General features: G+C 40.8%; 2 protein-coding genes across 2 annotated transcripts; both read right to left on the reverse strand.

Annotated features, from left to right (window-relative positions):
• Positions 1–1,752: 1,752 nt before the first annotated feature.
• On the reverse strand, positions 1,753–7,009 carry LOC139932282 (trace amine-associated receptor 1-like). Its single transcript, XM_071926039.2, has 2 exons — positions 6,957–7,009; positions 1,753–2,719 (listed from the first exon to the last, which is right to left on the reverse strand). The coding sequence occupies exons 1-2, from the start codon at positions 7,007–7,009 to the stop codon at positions 1,753–1,755; spliced, it is 1,020 nt and encodes a 339-aa protein (XP_071782140.2).
• Positions 7,010–19,948: 12,939 nt separating this feature from the next.
• On the reverse strand, positions 19,949–20,926 carry LOC139912957 (trace amine-associated receptor 1-like). The gene has a single exon (XM_071900880.2). It carries the CDS (start codon positions 20,924–20,926, stop codon positions 19,949–19,951), a length of 978 nt encoding a protein of 325 aa, XP_071756981.2.
• Between the last annotated feature and the right edge of the window lie 2,149 nt (positions 20,927–23,075).

Genomic DNA, 23,075 nt, shown 5'->3' on the forward strand with positions numbered 1-23,075 from the left:
ATATATATATAACAGTAGTAGTAGTAGCAGCAGTAGTAGTATCTTGTAGTAGCAGTAGTAGTAGTAGTAGCAGTAGTACTAGTAGCAGCAGTAGTAGTAGTAGTAGCGGTAGTAGTAGTGGTAGCAGTAGTAGTAGTAGCAGCAGTAGTAGTAGTAGTAGTAGTAGTAGTAGCAGCAGTAGTAGGAGTAGCAGTAGTAGTAGCATCAGCAGTAGTAGTAATAGTATTTTTACCACAGCGCAGCCGAGGGCATTACACGGCAAGTTCAGGTCATGCATTCAGTCACTTAGTCAGTCAGTCAGGTAATGCTTCGTGAGATGTCGCTTCGTGAGATGGCCTCTAGAGGGCGTCTCTGACTAAGAGACGCCCTCTAGTGTGTTCCTGGTTTGGCTAAAGCTGTTGATGCTATAAAAGTGATGCCCATCCCCTAACTGGTACCCTTGTACACAATAATATTCAGTTCATAAGAAAGTCTCAACATGGTGCATTAATTTAGACCAGTAATAAGGACTACTATGTGGTAAGTGAAATTAATCAACAACCCTCCAGCCAATCAGAATCAAATCATCCAGCACATGTATAATAAATATTAATTAATAATATTTTGAGAGCTGACTTTTTTGTCACATCATGTTTCCTCTAGCAGGAGGAAGTTGAGCCAGTTTTGAGGGAAGTGGCACAAAATAGTGATACTCAGGTACAATCACCTTCAAACAAGGAAATGCTAGTAAAATATGAACCAAATGAATTGTGTTTTTTTTTAAAGGTAATGTTGTCCATTCTATCAGTATCTTAGCAAGGACAATAAGAGATTGAGGAAGTCAGGGTCACCAACCAAACCCAAATCTAGACAGGACACTGCACCACCCATGGCTTCACTAAAGCCTTTTTCTGTTTATTTTGTTTTCAGCTGTTGGTGCCAAGTTATAATAATTATTTAAAACAATTCCATACTATTATAATAGAGATGTATGTTATAAGATCTTTAATTTCATCAATTTAAGATTTAAGTTAACTGCATAGTGATGTGTACATTACAGGATTCTTCAATGCGAAGCATCTTGTAACTGGGCTTGTAACGCAGTAGAGTGCCCCAAATGCTGCCCAATTTGATCTGTAAGGTAAAATACATGGAATGTCCCTCCCAGGTTCAGCCCCACATTACTTGGGCTCAGCCCCAGATGTATTCAAACCTTGGTGACGCCCCTGCCTCCCACACTGAGCCCCACTCTCTGCTGTTAATTTACATACATCTACGTCTTCCGTTGCCCTATAAACCTTAATGTTAGGTAACGTTATTACCTGTGGTATTTAAGTGACGTTAGTGGAATTATTTAACTGATAACCGTGTCGTAATGCTTCAGTGCAGTGAATTGAATTGAACACGCGCCATGGGTCTGTACAGGATCTGTGCTTGTTTATGCTTAATGTTCTGGAATGTTTTATTCCATGTATTTTGTTTCACATTTTATCCCTTATTTCTATCCCAGCTGTCTTTTCTCCTGTGAGGCACTTTGTAAGAACTTTGTAACTCTGTTTTGATAAATGCTATAAGGTAAGTTATTGTTATTATTATTGTTATTATTATTATTATTATTATTGAGGAATAAGTGTCTTGTTAATGGAGACATCAGCAGTGACTGTTGAGAAAGAAAAGTGTAATAAGCTTTATTTTTTCTGCCATACTTTTTTCTGCCATACATTCATAAGCTTATTTCTCTGAGAGGCACCTGCCATGCCAAATTTTTAAGATTTATTCTGTGAACAGTTTTATGTCTGAAATGTCAGAATTAAAGATTTTACCTGAAATGATCACTCGAAATGCCTTTCTGAACCAACTGTAAAAGAATGCGTACACCAAAGGATTCACAGTAGAATTCAAATAGCCGACCCACAACAGTATGTCGAACATTGCCGGTGGAGTCGAGTAACTGATGAAGGGATTAATGACATTACACACAAAAAAGGGAGTCCAAAAAGAAAGAAATGCCCCCATGATGATAGCGAGTGTTTTGGTGGCTTTAGTTTGGGACGGATCAGATGTTCTCGTGTTGTGGATGCTGCGCACTTGTCTCTGTGCCACCAGGAAAATCTTCAGGTAAATACCGAGCATGACAACTCCGGGAATGTAAAAGGAGAAAACCGATGAGACTGTACTCGACACTCCACTCTGAAACAAAACACATCCTCCTTCACATGCAACATGAGTATAGTAGAACTCCTCAATTCCCAAAATATTGAGCTTGAGGAAGATCATTCCAAAGCCCACTACAGCCGAAACACTCCAACTGACCAGAATCATGATCAACACAGCATTAACAGTTATTTTACTTCTGTACAGCAGAGGCTGGCAAACAGCATAATATCGGTCAATCGATATGAAAGACAGATTTAGAATTGAGGCTGTGCACAACAAGACATCAGCACTATTCCAGACTTTACAGAACACATCTCCAAAATACCAGCAGGTCTCCACAGTTAGGATCATACTGGGGAACATGACCAGCAGCCCCAGCAGCAGGTCGGAGACAGCCAGGGAGAGGATGAGGTAGTTGGTGGGAGTGTGGAGCTGCTTGAACTGAGCGACCGACACGACGACCAGAACGTTCCCACACACCGTCAAGACGACCATGACGCCCAGCAGCAGGTAGAGAGAGACGCGGACAGACAGAGGATAGATGGTCCTCAGACAGGAAGTGTTCCTGGACTCAAAACAGAGCGCTGGCTCCATCTGTCTGGATAAACTTTATTTATAAAGCACTTTTCAAAACCAAAGTTACAAAGTGCTTCACAACAAGGAACAAGTGCAAGGAAGAAAACATTAAAATTAAACTGAAGGTACTGATAAAATAAGCATAGCAAAGAGATAAAAGGACAAACAAATGACAATAAATAAAATAAAGGACAAATGTAACACAAAATCAGATGAAAAAAAAAGATGCAAAAAAAATGCAATAATGAACGAGGCAAACTTGGCTAAAATCAGACCAGGATTAAAAGTCAGCTTTCTGATAAAAGTCTGTTTTTAGGAGTGATTTAAAAGATGATACTGACTTAGTCAGCCACACAGTTTCACACCTGTTCCACAAGGCAATGAACCATACTCAGAGTAACTTATAGGTGAAGAGTTCTTCATTTAATAAAATATTTGTCATAATAAAACTTTACACTTGAGAATAGCTTCAACTGTGTGAAATTCAATATATTGGCATGCCTAGTCATCTGAGTGTCTTCCTAGTTGTGAAAAAGGATTCATAAAAGTCACATTTTTACCTGTAACTTATGCATCTTATGTTTGGTTCACCAGGGAAACAAACATGTTGTCTAACAATTCTCCTCCTTTTTTTCCTATTTGAACAGAAATGTTATGAAATCATACTGTTTACGATATGTGGAAAAAAGCAGATATAACACACATTGGGTTAGTGACATGAAGCTCATATAGAAAAATTCCATAATCTGAAAATGAAAGGTGATTTGATTCTGCTATTCCAGTCAGAAATGAATTCATGCCAAGAAGTCACAGAAATATCAGCAGCTAACTGATTCCCTGTTTAGCAAAGGCTATCTGATGTTTCTGCTTGCTTTTTACTTCTTCAGGACACAAAGAACAAACTTCTCCTAAATACTTATATTTGCAGAAATATGTGGAGATTATGATGCATTCTTGAATAAGCTTTTAAATAGATTTCCCTGCATTGTTTCAGCTAATCTACCATGACAAAATAGCACACTGGTTGTGGAATTATTATTTTCTGTGATGTTTCACAGTAAATTCACACAAATGGTTTAAATGTATTCAAATCACCAGCCATGATTAAACCAAAATTCATCCTGTTCACATGGGATGGGCTTGATTTTTTTCACATACACATCTACTGCTCCACTCCCCTTATGTAGTTCTATGGCAGGAGTTGAGAACTGCCATATGATTTGTGATGTCTTCATTTTACACCAATGCCACTGAGGATGTTGTAATATTTAGCTAATCATTCCCTAAATAACTAATCAGAGAATAAATCATTTTATAGAGACATCAACCAACAGTCAATAGTTAAAGGATAAATCCGGTCATTTTCAACATGGGCCTTATTTTCCTGTTTTTTTGCCGTCATGACAATTGATTGTGTTCAAGATGTCATCACTCACTTCACTGTGGAGCTTGACGTGGTTTCAGTTAAACAGGAGCACTGCTGTCCAATACACACATACAGGGCCAACGTCATGTCCAACAGCTGAACCCAAAAAAGTGATTAAAAACCATCTTTTCAACACAATAACACCCACACTGCAGTTGAACATGTCTTTAAATAGCACACCAATAGATTGGATCATTTTTAAAACTGACTGCTGACATCGGTGGATTCTCTGCTGTGTTCACCGCTTGTGTTGACTCACTTCCTAAATTTGTGATGCCAGGTGGGAAATAACAGAGGCGCAAAAAATTCCCCACATATTCTGCTTCATTACCACTAGGACGTTGATGTAAATGTTTTTTTCCCAGTCAGCAAGTCATATTTACAGAAAATCCAATATGCACTGAACGCAGCATCAGAGTTCTTGAGGTCTAGCTCATGCTAGTTAAAATAACATAACTAATACTGCAATATAGAGTTTCAGGCAATTGATAATCGGTAATTGGATGCAGGAAGGTTCCACTGCAGTGAGTGTTAATGTGTTTTAATCACTTTCTGCGTTCAGCTATAGGAGATTACCTGTTGGCCCTGTGTGTGTGTGTGTGTGTGTGTGTGTGTGTGTGTGTGAATTGAACTGAAGCTACATCAAGCTCTACAGTGAAATAAGTCATGACATTTTCACACATTTTCAACACAATCAAACATCATGATGGCAAAATCTAAGGCACAGGTTGGAAATATTAATAAATAATTATCTTTTAAAAAGTACTACATTCTAAAGTAATCCTAGCATAGCAATAATGCAACAATAATAAAAAGTGTTTATACAATACTCAATGTGTGAACACGAGCTAGCTTCCCAGAAACACATCATACCTGAATGCAGAAACATTTAGTTAAAGTGTCTCTTACCTCTCACACTCACAGCTGGACAGAATGAGCGTCCTGTGTGTTTCCTGACACACCGTCACAGCTGTAACTGTCGGTCTCTGTCTGGCCTTTAAAGCCCGAGGCTCTGTGGACTGCAGTGTCTCCTGTGGACTGCAGTGTCTCCTGTGGACTGCAGTGTCTCCTGTGGACTGCAGTGTCTCCTGGCCGCCAGCCGCCTCAGGGAGTGAAGCTGGACACTCGTCTCAGTGGATGATGGACCGCACTCACTGCTGTTTATATTCAACTCTTCTTACATCTCTTTTCATGTTATAAGGATAACTTGACTACTGACTAAAATGTTTGTCATCCAATCAGGCCAGGATAGATTATATATAATAATAATAATAATAATAATAATAATAATAATAATAATAATAATAATAATATATTTTTTTAATATAGCACTTTTCAAAACAGAAGTTACAAAGTGCTTTACACAATAAAAAGAATAATAAAACAACACAATAAAACAGTAGTAAAACAGTGACAATTCAACACAAAGAAAAACAAGGGTAAAATGACAAAAGGTAACTTGAGAATGCTTAGAGAAGTTTACAGAAAAGCCAATGAAACTAAAAAATAAAAATACTAAAAAAGAGGGTCTTTAAGAGTGTTTTAAAGTCAATACACCCTTAGCTAATCTGAGCTCTTCGGGAAGCGCATTCCATAGTTTTGGGGCCCTGACAGCAAATCCTGGATCCCCTCTTGAAATGAATTTGGATCTAAGAACAACTAGGAGAGACTTTCCTGCAGACCTCAGGTTACAGTCAGGCATTAAAAGATCTAAAATGTAGTCTGTGGCCTGTCCAAGACATGCTTTAAAAGTGATAAGTAAAATTTTGAAAAAGGATGCCAGGACAGGGGTGATATGCTCCCGTTTCTTTAGACCCATTAGCATTCTGGCAGCAGCGTTTTGGACTAGCTGAAGGCGTGAGATTTGCTTCTGGGTGAGGCAGGAATAGAGGGAGTTACAGTAATCCAGGCGAGAGGATATAAAAGCATGAATTACTTTCTGCAAGTCATTAAAAGACAGGAATGTTCTGATTTTAGAAATAGTTCTAAGCTGAAGAAAGCAAGTCTGAAAAACTTTCTTAACCTGCTCCTCAAATTGAGATCCTGTTAAAAAACCACACCCAAGTTCCTCGCAGAAGTTTTGACGTAAGGTCCCAAAGAACCTAGATCATTCTGAAAAGAGTTGATGGAGTGAGGGGGGCCAATTAGCAATATTTCAGACTTATTGTCATTTAGCTGCAAATAGTTTTGGGACATCCAACTTTTAATGTCTTTTAGGCAGTTGTAAAGGGAGGCTAGTCCATGAGGATTATTGGGAGTGATAGGCACATATAGCTGCTTATCATCTGCGTAACAATGGAAGGAGATGTTATGATCACGAATTATGTGACCTAATGGGAGCTTATATAGGGAGAAGAGAATTGGACCCAAAATTGACTTTTGACGCTTTTCTAGGTACTCAAAGATGCTTCACATACAGGGTAAAATCATTTAGTGTTGGGTAATATTTAAATAGTGTAGAATGTCCAGGAGTTCCATTGTGGTTTTGCAGTTGGTAGAGTTGACATGGATGTTGAAGTCGCCTAGTAGCAGAACAGATGGTGAAATGGCACAGAGCTGAGTTAGAAATTCAGACAGGTCAGAAGGAAATGCAGGGTTTGGCTTGGGGGGGCGATAAATGACAGCAGTGACCAGAGGTTTAGGACCAGGCAGTTTAAAAGCAAGGTGTTCAAATGAGGAGGGGGTGGGAATGGATATTGCAGTAGTTTTGATGGTTTGTCGATGCAGTGTCGCTATTCCGCCACCACGCCCGTCCTGGCGTGGTTTTTCCATGTAGGTGTATCCAATGGGTGCAGTCTGGTTGAGAGAGAAGTATTCCAGGGGTTTTTGCCAGGTTTCAGTGAGGCAGAGAAAGTCAAGTTTGTTGTCCATAATAAATTCACTGAGGATGAGGCCCTTGTTATTTAGGGATCGGGTGTTGAAAAGTGCAAATTTGAGATGTGATTGTTTCTGAGTGGGCTGGTTTGCTTTGACCAATGTTCGTAGGCAGGCAGAGTGCACGTGTTGTTTGTTGTGGTGACGTAGTGGAGCTGCGGCAGTGTGCCCGCTGGACCAGATGGACGGGATGGCATGCTCCGACCCCGAGGAAACAAACTTTCGCCGGGAGCCTCTATGGATGTAGCTGGGTCGGCGTAACAGCCCGAGGTTTATGATGGCTGAGATGCATAGAGGTGGAGTGATGTGGTTGTTAAATTTGAAAAGTTGCGAGGTGGAATATTTCAGCATCATGAAAGCCGGGGAGGACGATTAGCACGATGCTAACAGCCTAGCTGCTGGCCAACTGAGAGACGGCGGTCCCAGCCAACAAGGGCTAACCGCACCGGGACAGCTGAGAGGCTGTCCGGGAAAGAACTCTCAGTAGTAGACAGCACTGAGCAGGGACGGAAGGATCCAGACGTGCCGGTATGAGGCTGGGGAGCGTGTGCTGAGGAGGGTAGCTAAGGTCCCAGCCAGGGCGGGCTAACCGTAGCGGGACAGCTGAGGAGGCTGCTAGCTGACCAGCTGACTGGAGAGGCAGCGGTCCCAGCCAGCAAGGGCTAACCGCACCGGGGCAGCTGAGGGCTGTCCGGGATAGAGCTCTCGGTAGCAGTGGTGGCGCTGGGCAGAGATGGGAAGATCCAGTACTGCAGGTTGCCGAGAGAGTCTCCGACAGCAGCAGCAGCGGCGGCAGCAAAGTGGCAACCAGTGAGACGGAGGTTGTGCAGTCCAGAGTCGGGAACCACGGGAGAGTCGAGACGGAACAATCGGGCTGTGCTCGGGTGGGACGGATGAGGCAGTAGAGTCCAAACACTTTGCCTGGAACGGGAGCTGGTGTAGCTGCTACATTAGCTGGTGTAGCAGGCTAGTGCATGCAGGTATGTAACCACGAAGTCCGTCAAGGTAGCGATCGAGTGGAGAATATGTCCAGACACAACGTGATAAAAGGTACAAAAAGGTAGAAACAATGGTAGGATAAAAAGTCCGACAATAAAGCTAGCTAAAAACGCAAAACTAATGCGATCTCGGATCTCAGATCTCAGATGGAGAAGCGGCGAACAAACAGCGCCAGCGTCCTCTCACATCCGGGTTCCCAATGAGAACCGTGAACAAGCAAGGTACCGTGAACCTTGAGGTACAACACATGTAACGTGGGCAGGATGAAGAGGTACCTGACATAACAGAATAACTGAGTGGGGGGAACAATCTGAGCTCTGATGTCAGCAACTTTCTTGTTAAAGAATGTGAGAAATTCTTTGCGTTTGATGGGGAACATTTAGTATGAGATGAGGGGCTGACAACACGATTAACAGTATTGAATAACACCCTTGAGTTCTGACAATTTTTTGAGAAAACAAGGCCATTCTTGTGTCTTTAACGGCTTTCTGGTAGGTGCACATTAAGCTTTTTAAGATCTCGTAAGAAACCTGCAGTTTATTTGATTTCCAGTTAAGCTCGGCTTTGCGACACTCTCTTTTTAGAGTCCGAGTGTGCTCATTAAGCCAGGGCAATGACTTTGGCTTGGAGGTCCTTATTTTCATAGGAGCAGTAGAGTCCAGAATATTTGTGCATTTATCGTTTCAAAGTTTGACTAGCTCCTCTATGGAGGTATATTTCCGCCAAAACAAATCGTACATAAACCCAAGATTGTGAAATGGTTCAATCGTAAAAAACGAATCTGAAAAAGTCAGTTCTGTAAATCTATAAACAGGAATGCAACTCCTGTTTTGCAAGTACAATCCTCAGTTTACATTTACGAATCACCATTTACACCTTGCCTCAGTTTTTCCATTGGTGAAGAAGGCTGAACAGAGGAGAGGAGAGAGACAAGTGCGTGCGTAAAAGCATATTCCCAAAATGATTTAATGGACAGAGCTAATTACAAATGTATAAATATTTGATATTTAGCAAATGTTATCCATAATGGTTATTTCCTATTATTTTATAACACTGTAAGGTAGGCTATAGGAAATGTGAGATGAGTGCGTGCGTCAATGCGCATTCCCAAAATTCCATACAGTATACAGTTGGTTTTTGTAGTTTTGCTCACTCAAGGGCTTTTGGCGATGTTCCTTTTTCCCTGATTCAGTCCTTTAATCCATCAAATATCTGTTTTAAAGATTGCCATCCAGTGATAAATCGATGTTATACAACACTTTTGTGGTGATATCTTCTATCACTTGTGGTCATTTTTTGGAAGATAAGCACTTTGTTTTTTTGTTGTTTCCTATGGAACAAGCAAGATGTCAACAAGAGGAGAAAGATTGACAAGTGCCGATATTCCCCATGTATGGACAAAAGATAGACTAAGGTCTGAGTTGGGAAAGATTTTGGATTTGCTGAACGTCCACCAAGACAGAGAAGAGGAATGCGTCGCAATGTTGAAGCAGGCCTTACTGGAGATACAAGAGCTTACATCAAGACAAGAGATTCTTGGCAAGGAAGTCCAAGATCTCAAAGCTCAGAATGAAATCTTCAAGCAACTACTTTCTGAATCAAGTGCAGAAAGTAAGAGTATAAGACTCCAAATGGTGACTGTGATGGAGCCGTATAGCATGGTGAAGACAGCTGTAGCCCGACAGCAACGTGCACTTGAAAATTTTGAAAACAAAGACAGAGAGAGAAACCTTATCTTCACAAGAGTGGCAGAGAAAAAATGAGAGAAATGCTGGGAAAAGGATGCAGCTGACGTTGAAGACATATCAGAGATACAGTGCCCTGGTGTTGTGCCTGCTAAAATTATGAGGCTTGGGAAACCAAGGGATGAAAATTCACCACCCCGCCCATTGTTGGTGATTACAGATACCAGAGACCATAACAGAGGCAAAGACTGTGTTGGAAAATGCCAGAAAGTTGAAGGACTCCACCAAAGACGACCACAAAAAAGTTTACATAAAGAAAGATCTACACCCCGCCGTTCGTAGGGAATGGAAGAGGCTGCGTGACTATGCAAAAATTGAGAGGGCAGCTCCTGCAGATGTTCGGTGTACAATCAGAATGGACTACAAGAAGCGTGCTGTAACTAAAGATGGTGAGGTGGTCTGTAAGTTTATGTCACCTGTTCAGCTACTGGGTACAAACATATAAGACTTGGGTTCTGGAATATCAATGGGCTGAGTAATAAACTGGAAAACATAAATGTGATACGGTGGCTGAGGGACCATGACATAGTGGTGTTGACAGAGATTAAAAGAGCCAATGTGACCCACGCCCCTGGATTCATACCTGTGGTAGCCAAAAACCAAAACAGTCAGAGAGGAGGTGTCGTTGCTCTGTTTAAACATGACATTTACAATGATGTCACTGTAATTGATACGTCAGCACAAGAGCAAATTTGGTTGTGTTCCCGGTGTAATGATTGGCGGGGCCTATATACCACCATCTGATTCACCTTTTTTCTCTAATGTAAGCTTTTCAGAAATTCAGGCCAGAACCCAGGACAACACAATTGGCTATGTGGTGGTTGGTGACATGAACACTAAATGTGGAGACAAGGTGAAAGAGCTGCTTGAAGGTAGCAATAACATGTACTACAAGCATGTTGATGAAACAGTAAACACCAATGGAAAGAGTATTATTCAAGTTTGCAAAGACAATAATCTATTGGTTGTGAACAACTTGCACACAGTGTCTTACTCCTTCCCTAGTTCCCTAACCTACCGCAAGAGAGAAAGTTGGATTTCTGAAGTGGATTACTGTCTAATCACTGCTTGTTACATTAATTGTGTTAAAAGCTTTGAAGTGAATCAAAATACTGACATGCCATCCGATCACGCCCCATTGTCTATAGAACTTATGTTCCCTGAAGAAATGATTAATGCAAAGGTTTTGTTACAGTGTGCTCAGGATTTGTATATGCATTCTATTATGACTCACTCTGACAACCCCTGTTGCAGGAAACCAGTGCCCTTCATGAATATTGATGCAGATCAATTTGCTCTCAACATAAGTTCACTGGAAGCATCCATCATCAGCTTTGACCAGAACCTGGATATGATATGGCTATGTGGTTTGCAGAATCATTGTATAACTGTGCTGCCCAGAGCAAACTAATCAGCCCTAGACCCCTGGCATGCAACCTGCCCTGGAACCAGGAAGCACTTTCACCCTGTTGGCAGCGTATATTGGAGTGTGGTGAGGGAGAAAACCCACTGCATATGGAGGGCTATAATGTGAACATGCCACTGCTAGATGACCCTATCACAACAGCAGAAGTTCAACATGTGATTGACCACCAGCTAAAGCCGGGAAAAGGAGCGGGCCCTGATGGGGTAAGCCCAGGCTTGTTCAAACTTCTGCCAGGTGAATGGTTAATATTTTTATGCACACTTGTAAACTCCATCTTTGTGACTGGCTATCCAATGAGCTGGGCCCCTAGATTGATCATGTTATTCAAGAAAAGTAACCCCCTTGATTGTGATAATTACCGGGGTATAAGTGTGATCAACAGTGCAGCAAAGTTGTATGACTATGTGCTGAACAATAGACTGATGGCCTGGTATAAGCCATTCCGGAAGCAGGCAGGAGCCCAACCCAAAAGAGGCTGCACTGAACACATTGTGGCACTTAGGCTTATAATGGGATATTGTGTCAGAAAGAAGGTTCGGTAACACTTTCTATGACACCCATGTCTATAATGCATTATAAACATACTTATAATGCGTTATAATCTGCTTATACTGTATAATTATAGTTATAAGCATAAATATTCATAATGCTTTATAACAATAATCATAACACATTATAAAGCATTTTATAATGACTTATAAGGTCAAGTATCATAATACTTCATAATTGCTGGTCACTCACTGACATTTTTTTCGCAAGGATCATAGTGCATTATAAGTATGTTTATAATGCATTATAGACATGGGCGTCATAGAGATGCACGTCCAGACGAACTGTGAAGCCAGTAGTTCGCCTGAGCTATGATGAGCCCGGAAATCCTTCGAACCGGTCGGTCACTATCCAACACCATGGGATGGTCATTCAGTTCAGTCTGAACTCAAAACCTGGAGATGACCCCGAAACAGCCTCACACCCCCAGTTTTCAACCTTTTGCTGTAACTGTGAAGTTAGAAAGTACTCTCGAAGGAGAGAGAGAGAGGAGTCAGATGAGGGGAGGGTGTAGCCCAGGGTGAAGTTTAGTTAGTTTATATTAAAAAAAAAAAAAGTTATATATATAGTTATAAAATAATATAAATAAAGTTGGATTGAAATTAAATTGGTTTTGCATGTGTGTAGTACAGCCTAACCCACTGATTGCCAAACAGGTAGATATTTGATATCCATTGGTGGTTAAATTGCTATCTTCCAATCGGAATTTAAGAGAGGCGGGACTTAGGCGCTGACTGCAAAAACTAGGTAGAGTGCAGGGGAGAACATGTGGAAGCAGCAGAGAAAGACTATCCGTCCTGAAAACACCATCATAATCTTCCTAACTGGGTTGACGACATGTTTGACCTGTGTGAATGCTGTTAAGGTAAAGCATGACTTTATTATTTTAAGTGTGGTACTGTAGCTAATTGTTATGGTTTAAACCTAAAGAAATGCTAATCGCGGCTAGCGTTATTAGCATAGCAATCGCTTTGACCATTTGTTTATGTGAACGAGCTATCAGATAGTCTGTAAGCTAATAATAGATTATGATACATCTTTGTGTTATGTACTTGATTTTTAGTTGGATTTTATGCTTATAGGAACTGGACTGTTATACCGCATAGGGAGAGAAAGGAGCAGGAAATCCTTCGTGGGCCAGGAGTACAACAGACCTGTTCAAGCCCTGTTTCCACATGCTTCGGGAGTACAACGTTTTCCTGTGTTTGGATCGGCTGCACTCGGCCTCACTCGCCATTTTCCTGCATCCCCTCATCAGGTCTACCCATCACAAACTCTGTCATCAAGTCGTGAGTACTGTCTATACACTTGCACTGCATTATTTTTGTTTTTGGAATGTAAAAGATTGATATTGGAATATCTGATTATTTGCTTTGATAATTGGAAGTTGTTTTTTATTTTCTGTTTTTATATTTCACATCTTGGTAGTTGCATAACTAAAGGCAATTTGTTTGCATTTTAAGTATCTGGTGTTGAGTTGTTGTAATTTTATACAGTCACATATTTCAAAGGGGGACATTGAGTTCAGGTTAATTGTAGTAATTGAAATTCTTAGTAGATACTGTTTAAAGTCTTTAAACACTACTAAGTGGAGGCACCGCCATTTATTAATTCAGAGAGCTTTACTTATTTAATTTATTGCCAAATTGGAGTAGGCTACTCAATTTCTCCTGCAGTTCTCCTGTTTCGGCGTACTTATTCAATAAAAATTAATGTTTTAGTTAGTAAAACTATGGAACATATGGTACAAGTTTGTCTATATTGCATGGGAAAGGAAACCATCCATTTTGATGAAAGGATGTGGACTTTGTAATACCATGGGATTAAACATTGCTTTCTTTTACAGTACAGTTTCAGTTTACTTAGTAACGTTGCAGAACATACATGCTAAAAGTTTGTGTTTATTGCATGGAAAAGGGAATAATCTTTTACAAAGGATATGGTAAGAACATGGTAATACCATGGAAACAAACAAGGCTTCCTTTTACAGTACAGTTTCAGCTTACTTACTGAGTAAATTGTAAAAACATCTGCAAGAACATATCCAGTATATAAGAAGATGTACCATGACACTAGAGGAAAACTGTTCCTGCGGCGGTTGTTACCAGGAAAGTACTGATGTAATTTTTCAACTTAAATAAAAACAATTCCATAGTTTCTAAGGTATATCTAATAAACCCTTTATAAATGGGTGTAGCCATGAACAATAACTATATAATAAAAAGTAATTTAGTGGAAAGTACTATCTTAATTTCTAGATAGTACATAATTCAACTTGGGCTTTTACCAACATAAACCTTGGATAACTACAATTGTAACTTGAATTGATGGGTAATAGAGGAGGTGTTTCTAAGAATTGGTTGCCTACTTTCCTAGGAAGTACGCAATTATATCTGTGTAGGAGCCATTAATTATGTCTGTGTATTTATGTCTTTATAATTTGTAGCCTACATCAAGTTTACCACTGGGTGGCAGTGTAGATTAGTGTGGTAGGTGAAATCTATATGGGCACAGGTGCAACAGGTCTAATCATGCATGGGTGACGGGGAGGTCTCACGGTTTTTACCGCTCGCACGCTTGTACGATGGCAGCCACACCAGAGAGCCAAGTCAGCCATCATGTCGCCATACGGGTTTTGTTTGCAACGTAGAATCAGTTTGTCAATATCATTCAGCTAAGTGATTGTGCTGTAAACCGAAACCTTTATTAAACGGGAACCTCACCCAACAGTGAAGACTGCCTGGACATCTACTCATTGAAGCGCGTCAAAAACAAGGTACTCTCCCGCACCCAGCCGAGTGGCTAATTGCTGGTCAAGATAGTCGCTACAATCTGAGTTATTACCAACCTAAAACGGTCACAACTACACGGTACTTAGTTGAGTTGATGGGTAATAGTGGAGGTTTTTTCTTAGTATTTCAGTTGTAGTTTCTCTGTATTTACCTACTTATTTACAGTGGTAATTACCCAATAATATACTATAATTAACCATATATTTACCAGGTAAATACTTCGTAATTAGGGGACTGTAAAAGGAAGGGTTACTAGTAGTTTACTGAGAGTATACTTAAAAGTGTACTTTCATAAACTAAAAAGTGGGCTAGAAGTATATAACTAGTACACTAACAGTATACCTATAAGTTCACTCGTAGTATAGTTCACACAGTATAGTTGCAGTACAAAATAAAACAGATGTAAACTAGTGGTGTACTCAAAGTTTACTACTCTTACACCTAAAGAATACTTAAAGTATACTTTCATAAACTAAAAAGTGGACTAGTATTACATAACTAGTAAACTAGCAGTATATATATAAGTTTACTTGCGGTATACTTAAAAGTATACTTTCATAAACTAGAAAATGGGCTAGAAGTATATAACTAGTACTTATAAGTTCACTTATAGTATCGTTCACAGTATAGTTGCAGTACAAAATAAAACTTAGATGTAAACTAGTTGTGTACTCAAAGTTTACTACTCTTACACTTAAAATGTACTTAAAAGTATACTTCTATAAACTAAAAAGTGGGCCAATTTAGTCCCAAGAAGTATTGAAGTAGTACACTTACAAGTATACTACTAGTGCATTGATATTAGTATACTTACTACATAAAGTATACTTGGGAAATGTACTTGAACTTTACTTAAGTTTACTTAATAAAATTAACTTGAAGTATACTTCTTTTTTGTAAGGGAACGTATGAACTATTCCTAATTAGACGTTAATAAAAAAACTATTGCACAGTAACGTGGCTGCGTTATTTGATCTTAAATGATGTTATTGTCTAACTGGACTAACTTACCATTTAGTTATTGCACTGTGAATTACTAACAATGTATGAATTGTTCATTAACAAAAAATAATTATACAACAACATATTTGCGTTCATATGTATTTACTCAGTACCGGACCGGTAATATAATCAGTGGCGACTGGTCATTAGGGACAACAGCCCCACCTATTGTCACCAGAAAGAACTGTGCAAACAAATGACGTTATTATTAATTCTCAAAGATTATTATCTGCTATAATTTATTATCTATGAATATATCATCTTCCTAAATTGCATATCATTTGTGTTAGGATTTTGAACAAAAATCGGGAGAACGCAGTCTGAAGCAGCAAGGCAGGCTTCAGACTGCACCTATAGCACCACCTCATGGTGGTGCTATAACAAGCAACTTCACGTTTTGGTCTAAAACTTCTGAACCATAAATCGTAAAGAACAAGAACAAGTACTACTACCACAACTAACACTACTACTGCAACTTAGAAGTCCTACTACTGCTGCTACTACTACTACTACTACTATTGCTACTTCTACTGGTACTAATACTGCTACCATTTTAAACTACTAATTCAACTACTCCAAACACTTAAACTACTACTACTATTACTGTTTTACTGCTACTGCTGCTACTACGGCCACTATTGCTACTTTTACTGTTTCTAATGCTGGTAGTCCAGAGCAACATCCGGTGCGCCGTAGGAAGGTCGCACTGACAATGGCTCCGCAATCAACTTGTAGTTTTTTGTTTATTATTACCTGTATAGCTTTTATTTTTGTACGTACTGCACTGTCGTTCATTCAGTATGATCGACAAGCACTTCTGGATATTCGTTCGTCACTGGATATGGACTTTCTCTCCACTTACTGGAGTACGTGCTGCGATTCCTTTGTCTTGCCGCCGTTGTGTTTACCAATACGCCGACGGAGGAGAAAGAGAAGAGGCAAACGTGCCGGTATCCTATGCAGATCTCGGACGAAACACTGCAATCCGCTGTTACCGAGCATTTTACTGGCAAATGTTCAATCCCTGGACAATAAAATGGACGAACTACACGCACGGATTAACTTCCAGCGGGACATTGCAAACTGCTGCGTGCTAGCGCTTACTGAGACCTGGCTAGACCCGATGGTACCTGACTCGGCTGTTACCCCAGCTGGATTTTCCATCTACCGGCAGGACAGAACTACGGAGTCAGGTAAACGCAGAGGCGGTGGGGTCTGCATTATGGTTAATTCTCGCTGGAGTTCGGCTATAGCAGTGCTTACAAAACACTGCTCACCAGACCTGGAGCTCTTAACTATAAAAGTCTGTCCCTTCTACCTCCCTCAGGAATTCAGCACCGCCATAATCACAGCAGTCTACATACCCCCGCAGGCAGATAAAACATTAGCGCTAGAGAACCTTTATGGAGTAATTCATGGACTGGAGAACGCTCACGCTGAGGCAGCTGCTATTGTTGTTGGCGACTTCAATAGGGCTAATATGAGGAAAGTTTTACCTAAATATAACCAGCATATTAACTTTCCTACCCGTGGTGATCAGACTCTGGACCATTGTTATTCTCAACTACGGGACAGCAATAAACCCCTCCCCCGCCCTGCCTTTGGAAAGGTGGATCACACTTCCATTCTTCTCCTCCCAACCTACAGACAATGTCTAAAACAGGAAAAAACATTTTTTCGGGCAGTTCAACGCTGGAGTGAGGAATCCATTGCCACTCTCCAGGACTGTTTTGAAACCACAGACTTGCAGATGTTCTGTGTTGCAGCTGATGGGGACATTGATGAATACACAGACTCTCCAAGTGCATTGATGACGTCGTCCCGAAAGTCAATGTTAGGACTTTCCCCAACCAAAAGCCCTGGATTAATGGTGATGTCCGTGCTAAACTCAGAGCACGGTCCTCTGCCTATAGCTCTGGGGACCTGGAGGCCTTGAGAAAGTCCAGATACGACCTACGGAAAGCCATCAGAGATGGAGTCTTGTTGGAGTCTAACTACCACAGTTCCGACCCCAGACGCATGTGGTGTGGACTGCGCTCCATCACAGACTACAAAGGGAGAAATAGCAGTGATGCCCAGCCCGCCGCCTCTCTTCCTGACGAGCTCAACACCTTTTACTCACGGTTTGAGGCGAGCAACACCATCCCTAGTGTAAGGCTAGCAGAGTACCAGGACGACTGCACTCTGTCCCTATCTACGGCTGACGTGAGGAGAGCTTTTAAAAGAGTAAACCCTCGGAAGTCACCAGGACCAGATGGCATTCCAGGCCGTGTCCTCAGAGCGGAGGTATTCACCTCTATATTCAACCTCTCCCTGAACCAGTCTGTAGTCCCCACCTGCTTCAAACAGACAACCATTGTCCCCGTACCAAAGAAACCTTCCATCACCTGCCTGAATGACTACCGCCCTGTAGCACTGACCCCTATCATCATGAAGTGCTTCGAGCGGCTAGTCAGAACCCACATCTGCTCCTCCCTTCCTGACACCTTGGACCCCCTTCAATTTGCATACTGCCCCAACAGATCTACGGATGACGCCATCGCCCTGACAGTGCACACCGCCCTCTCCCACCTGGATAAGAGTAACACACATGTGAGGATGCTGTTTATAGATTACAGCTCGGCATTCAACACAATTGTGCCCGCTAAGCTCGTTCCCAAGCTCAGGATCCTGGGTCTTAACACCTCCCTTTGTAACTGGATCCTGGACTTCCTGACGGGCAGACCCCAGGTGGTGAGAATGGGTAACCTCTCCTCCTCTGTACTGACCCTGAGCACCGGAGCCCCTCAGGGCTGCGTACTCAGTACCCTCCTGTACGCCCTGTTCATGCATGATTGTGTGGCCACGCGCAGCTCCAACGCCATCTTTAAGTTTGCAGACGACACCACCATCCTGGGTCTCATCTCCAACAATGATGAGACCGCCTACAGAGAGGAGCTCAGCGCCTTGACAGAATGGTGCCAGGACAACAACCGCTCTATCAATGTCTGCAAGACTAAGGAAATGATCGTGGACTTCGGGAAGCGACGGCGGGGGGTCACGCCCCCATTCACATCGATGGAGCTGATGTGGAGAGAGTCTCCTGCTTCAAGTTCCTTGGTGTGTTCATCAGTGATGACCTCTCCTGGTCCAGGCAATCGGACGCTGTAGTAAAAACTGCCCAAAAGCGCCTATCCTTCCTGAGGAGACTCAAGAAGTTTGGAATGTCTGTCAAAACTCTCACTAATTTCTACAGGTGCACCATTGAGAGCATTCTCACTGGCTGCATTACTACCTGGTACGGCAGCTGCTCCGCTGCTGATCGTAAGGCCCTCCAGAGGGTGGTGAAGACAGTGGAGCGCATCATTGGCTGCCGCCTCCACACTGTGCAAAACATATACCATACACGATACCTCAGGAAAGCACGGAAAATCATAAAAGACTTCAGCCACCCAAGCTGTGAACTGTTCTCGCTGCTGCCGTCTGGTAGACGTTACCGAGGCATCCGGGCACGGATTACCAGACTCACAAACATTTTTTACCCCCAGGCCATCAGGCTTCTCAACCAGCAGTGATCACATTGATCACATGATCACCTCAATGGGTAGGAAAAAGCAGGTGTGAAAGGCCCAGGTCAGGGATTTCCTCGTACTCCTCCTCCCCCATACTCACCCACAGAATAACACTTTATATCTATAATATTTAATACTCCTGATCCAGTCATTTGCTGTAGTCAAATATGACCATCTACAGTGTATTTCACTGTTTAACATACACACATCTCTACTACTACTGCTACTGCTACTGCTACTACCACTAGTGGTACTTCTGTTTCTAATACTGATAGTCCAAATACTACTACTACTGCTGCTAATTGTATTACTTCTCCTCCTGATATTACAACTGCTGCCTTTACAACAACCCATAATACTACAACCTTTAAAAACATTATTAGGCCTACCTATCCTTTCATGTATTGATAACGACAGGACTTTTGGCTTTCAGATAAATTGCATAGGATCCAAATACTTAAAATGTAAACAGACATTTAAACTCTTTGTAATGAATTCAACTGTCTTCAAGCACACAAATGTTCTTCAGAAAATGTAACCTTTTCTAGTTTATGCTTAATGTACTGGAATGTTTTATTCCATGTATTTTGTTTCATGTTTTATCTCTTATTTATCCAAGCTGTCTTTTCTCCTGTGAGGCATTTTGTAAGAACATGGTAACTCTGTTTTGATAAGTGCTATATAAAGTAAGTTATTGTTATTATTATTATTATTATTATTATTATTATTATTGAGGAATACGTGTCTTGTTAATGGAGACATCAGCAGTGACTGTTGAGAAAGCAAAGTGTAATAAGCTTTATTTTTTTCTGCCATACATTCATAAGCTTATTTCTTTGAGAGGCACCTGCCATGTCATCATCTTTTAAGATTTATTCTGTGAACAGTTTTATGTCTGAAATGTCAGAATTAAAGATTTTACCTGAAATGATCACTCGAAATGCCTTTCTGAACCAACTGTAAAAGAATGCGTACACCAAAGGATTCACAGTAGAATTCAAATAGCCGACCCACGACAGTGTTCCAAACAATGCCGGTGGAGTCGAGTAACTGATGAAGGGATCAATGATGTTACACACAAAAAAAGGAGTCCAAAAAGAAAGAAATGCCCCCATGATGATAGCGAGTGTTTTGGTGGCTTTAGTTTGGGACGGATCAGATGTTCTCGTGTTGTGGATGCTGCGCACTTGTCTCTGTGCCACCAGGAAAATCTTCAGGTAAATGCCGAGCATGACAACTCCGGGAATGTAAAAGGAGAGAACCGATGAGACTGTACTTGACACTCCACTCTGAAACAAAACACATCCTCCTTCACATGCAACATGAGTATAGTAGAACTCCTCAATTCCAAAAATATTGAGCTTGAGGAAGATCATTCCAAAGCCCACTACAGCCGAAACACTCCAACTGACCAGAATCATGATCAACACAGCATTAACAGTTATTTTACTTCTATACAGCAGAGGCTGGCAAACAGCATAATATCGGTCAATCGATATGAAAGACAGATTTAGAATTGAGGCTGTGCACAACAAGACATCAGCACTAGTGTAGACTTTACAGAACACATCTCCAAAATACCAGCAGGTCTCCACAGATAGGGTTATACTGGGGAACATGACCAGCAGCCCCAGCAGCAGGTCGGAGACGGCCAGGGAGAGGATGAGGTAGTTGGTGGGAGTGTGGAGCTGCTTGAACTGAGCGACCGACACGACGACCAGAACGTTCCCACACACCGTCAAGACGACCATGACGCCCAGCAGCAGGTAGAGAGAGACGCGGACAGACAGAGGATAGATGGTCCTCAGACAGGAAGTGTTCCTGGACTCAAAACAGAGCGCTGGCTCCATCTGTCTGGATAAACTTCATTTATAAAGCACTTTTCAAAACCAAAGTTACAAAGTGCTTCATAACAAGGAACAAGTGCAAGGAACTGACAATAAATAAAATAAAGGACAATAAATAAATGACAGTAAGTAACACAAAATCTGATAGGTAATTCAAAAATGCAATAATGAACGAGGCAAACTTGGCTAAATAATAAAAAAATAAATAATAATAAAACTTCACACTTGAGAATAGCTTCAACTGTGTGAAATTCAATATATTGGCATGCCCAATCATCTGAGTGTCTTCCTAGTTGTGAAAAATGTTCATAAAAGTCACATTTTTACCTGTAACTTATGTATCTTATGTTTGGTTCACCAGGGAAACAAACATGTTGTCTAACAATTCTCCAACTTTTTTTCCTATTTGAACAGAGATGTTATGAAATCATACTGTTTACAGTATGTGGAAAAAAGCAGATATAACACACATTGGGTTAGTGACATGAAGCTCATGTAGAAAAATTCCATATTCTGAAAATGAAAAGTGATTTGATGCTGCTATTCCAGTCAGAAATAAATTCATGCCAAGAAGTCACAGAAATATCAGCAGCTAACTGATTCCCTGTTTAGCAAAGGCTATCTGATGTTTCTGCTTGCTTTTTACTTCTTCAGGACACAAAGAACAAACCCCTCCTGTTGTTGAAAACTAGTTTAAATACTTATATTTGCAGAAATATGTGGAGATTATGATACATTCTTGAATAAGCTTTTAAATAGATTTCCCTGCAATGTTTCAGCTAATATACCATGACAAAATAGCACGCTGCTTGTGGAATTATTATTTTAAGTGATGTTTCACAGTAAATTCACACAATGGTTTAAATGTATTCAAATCATCAGCCATGATTAAACCAAAATTCATCCTGTTCACATGGGATGGGCTTGATTTTTTTTCACATACACATCTACTGCTCCACTCCTCTTATGTAGTTCTATGACAGAAGTGGAGAACTGCCATATGATTTGTGATGTCTTCATTTTACACCACTGCCACTGAGGATGTTGTAATATTTAGCTAATCATTAATCAGAGAATAAATCATTTTATGGAGACATCAACCAACAGTCAATAGTTAAAGGATAAATCCGGTCATTTTCAACATGGGCCTTATTTTCCTGTTTTTTTGCCGTCATGACGATTGATTGTGTTCAAGATGTCATCACTCACTTCACTGTGGAGCTTGACGTGGTTTCAGTTAAACAGGAGCACTGCTGTCCAATACACACATACAGGGCCAACGTCATGTCCAACAGCTCAACCCAAAATGATTAAAAACCATCTTTTCAACACAATAACACCCACACTGCAGTTGAACATGTCTTTAAATAGCACACCAATAGATTGGATCATTTTTAAAACTGACTGCTGACATCGGTGGATTCTCTGCTGTGTTCACCGCTTGTGTTGACTCACTTTCTAAATTTGTGATGCCACGTGGGAAATAACAGAGGCGCAAAAATTTCCCCACATATTCTGCTTCATTACCAATAGGACGTTGATGTAAATGTTTTTTCCCAGTCAGCAATTCATATTTACAGAAAATCCAATATGCACTGAACGCAGCATCAGAGTTCTTGAGGTCTAGCTCATGCTAGTTAAAATAACATAACTAATACTGCAATATAGAGTTTCAGGCAATTGATAATCGGTAATTGGATGCAGGAAGGTTCCACTGCAGTGAGTGTTAATGTGTTTTAATCACTCTCTGGGTTCAGCTATAGGAGATTACCTGTTGGCCCTGTTTGTGTGTGTGTGTGTATTGAACTGAAGCTACAGCTAAGATCTATTAATCTCTACAGTGAAGTAAGTCATGAAATTTTCACACAACATAATCAAACGTCATGATGGCAAAAACTAAGGCACATGTTGAAAATAAGCGGAATTATCCTTTAAAAAGTAATACATTCTAAAGTAATCCTAGCATAGCAATAATGCAAAAATAATAAAAAGTGTTTATACAATACTCAACGTGTGAACACGAGCTAGCTTCCCAGAAACACATCATACCTGAATGCAGAAACATTTAGTTAAAGTGTCTCTTACCTCACACACTCACAGCTGGACAGAATGAGCGTCCTGTGTGTTTCCTGACACACCGTCACAGCTGTAA

This window comes from Centroberyx gerrardi, chromosome 17, assembly GCF_048128805.1.
Source record: "Centroberyx gerrardi isolate f3 chromosome 17, fCenGer3.hap1.cur.20231027, whole genome shotgun sequence".
In the NCBI taxonomy this organism is placed as follows: domain Eukaryota; kingdom Metazoa; phylum Chordata; class Actinopteri; order Beryciformes; family Berycidae; genus Centroberyx; species Centroberyx gerrardi.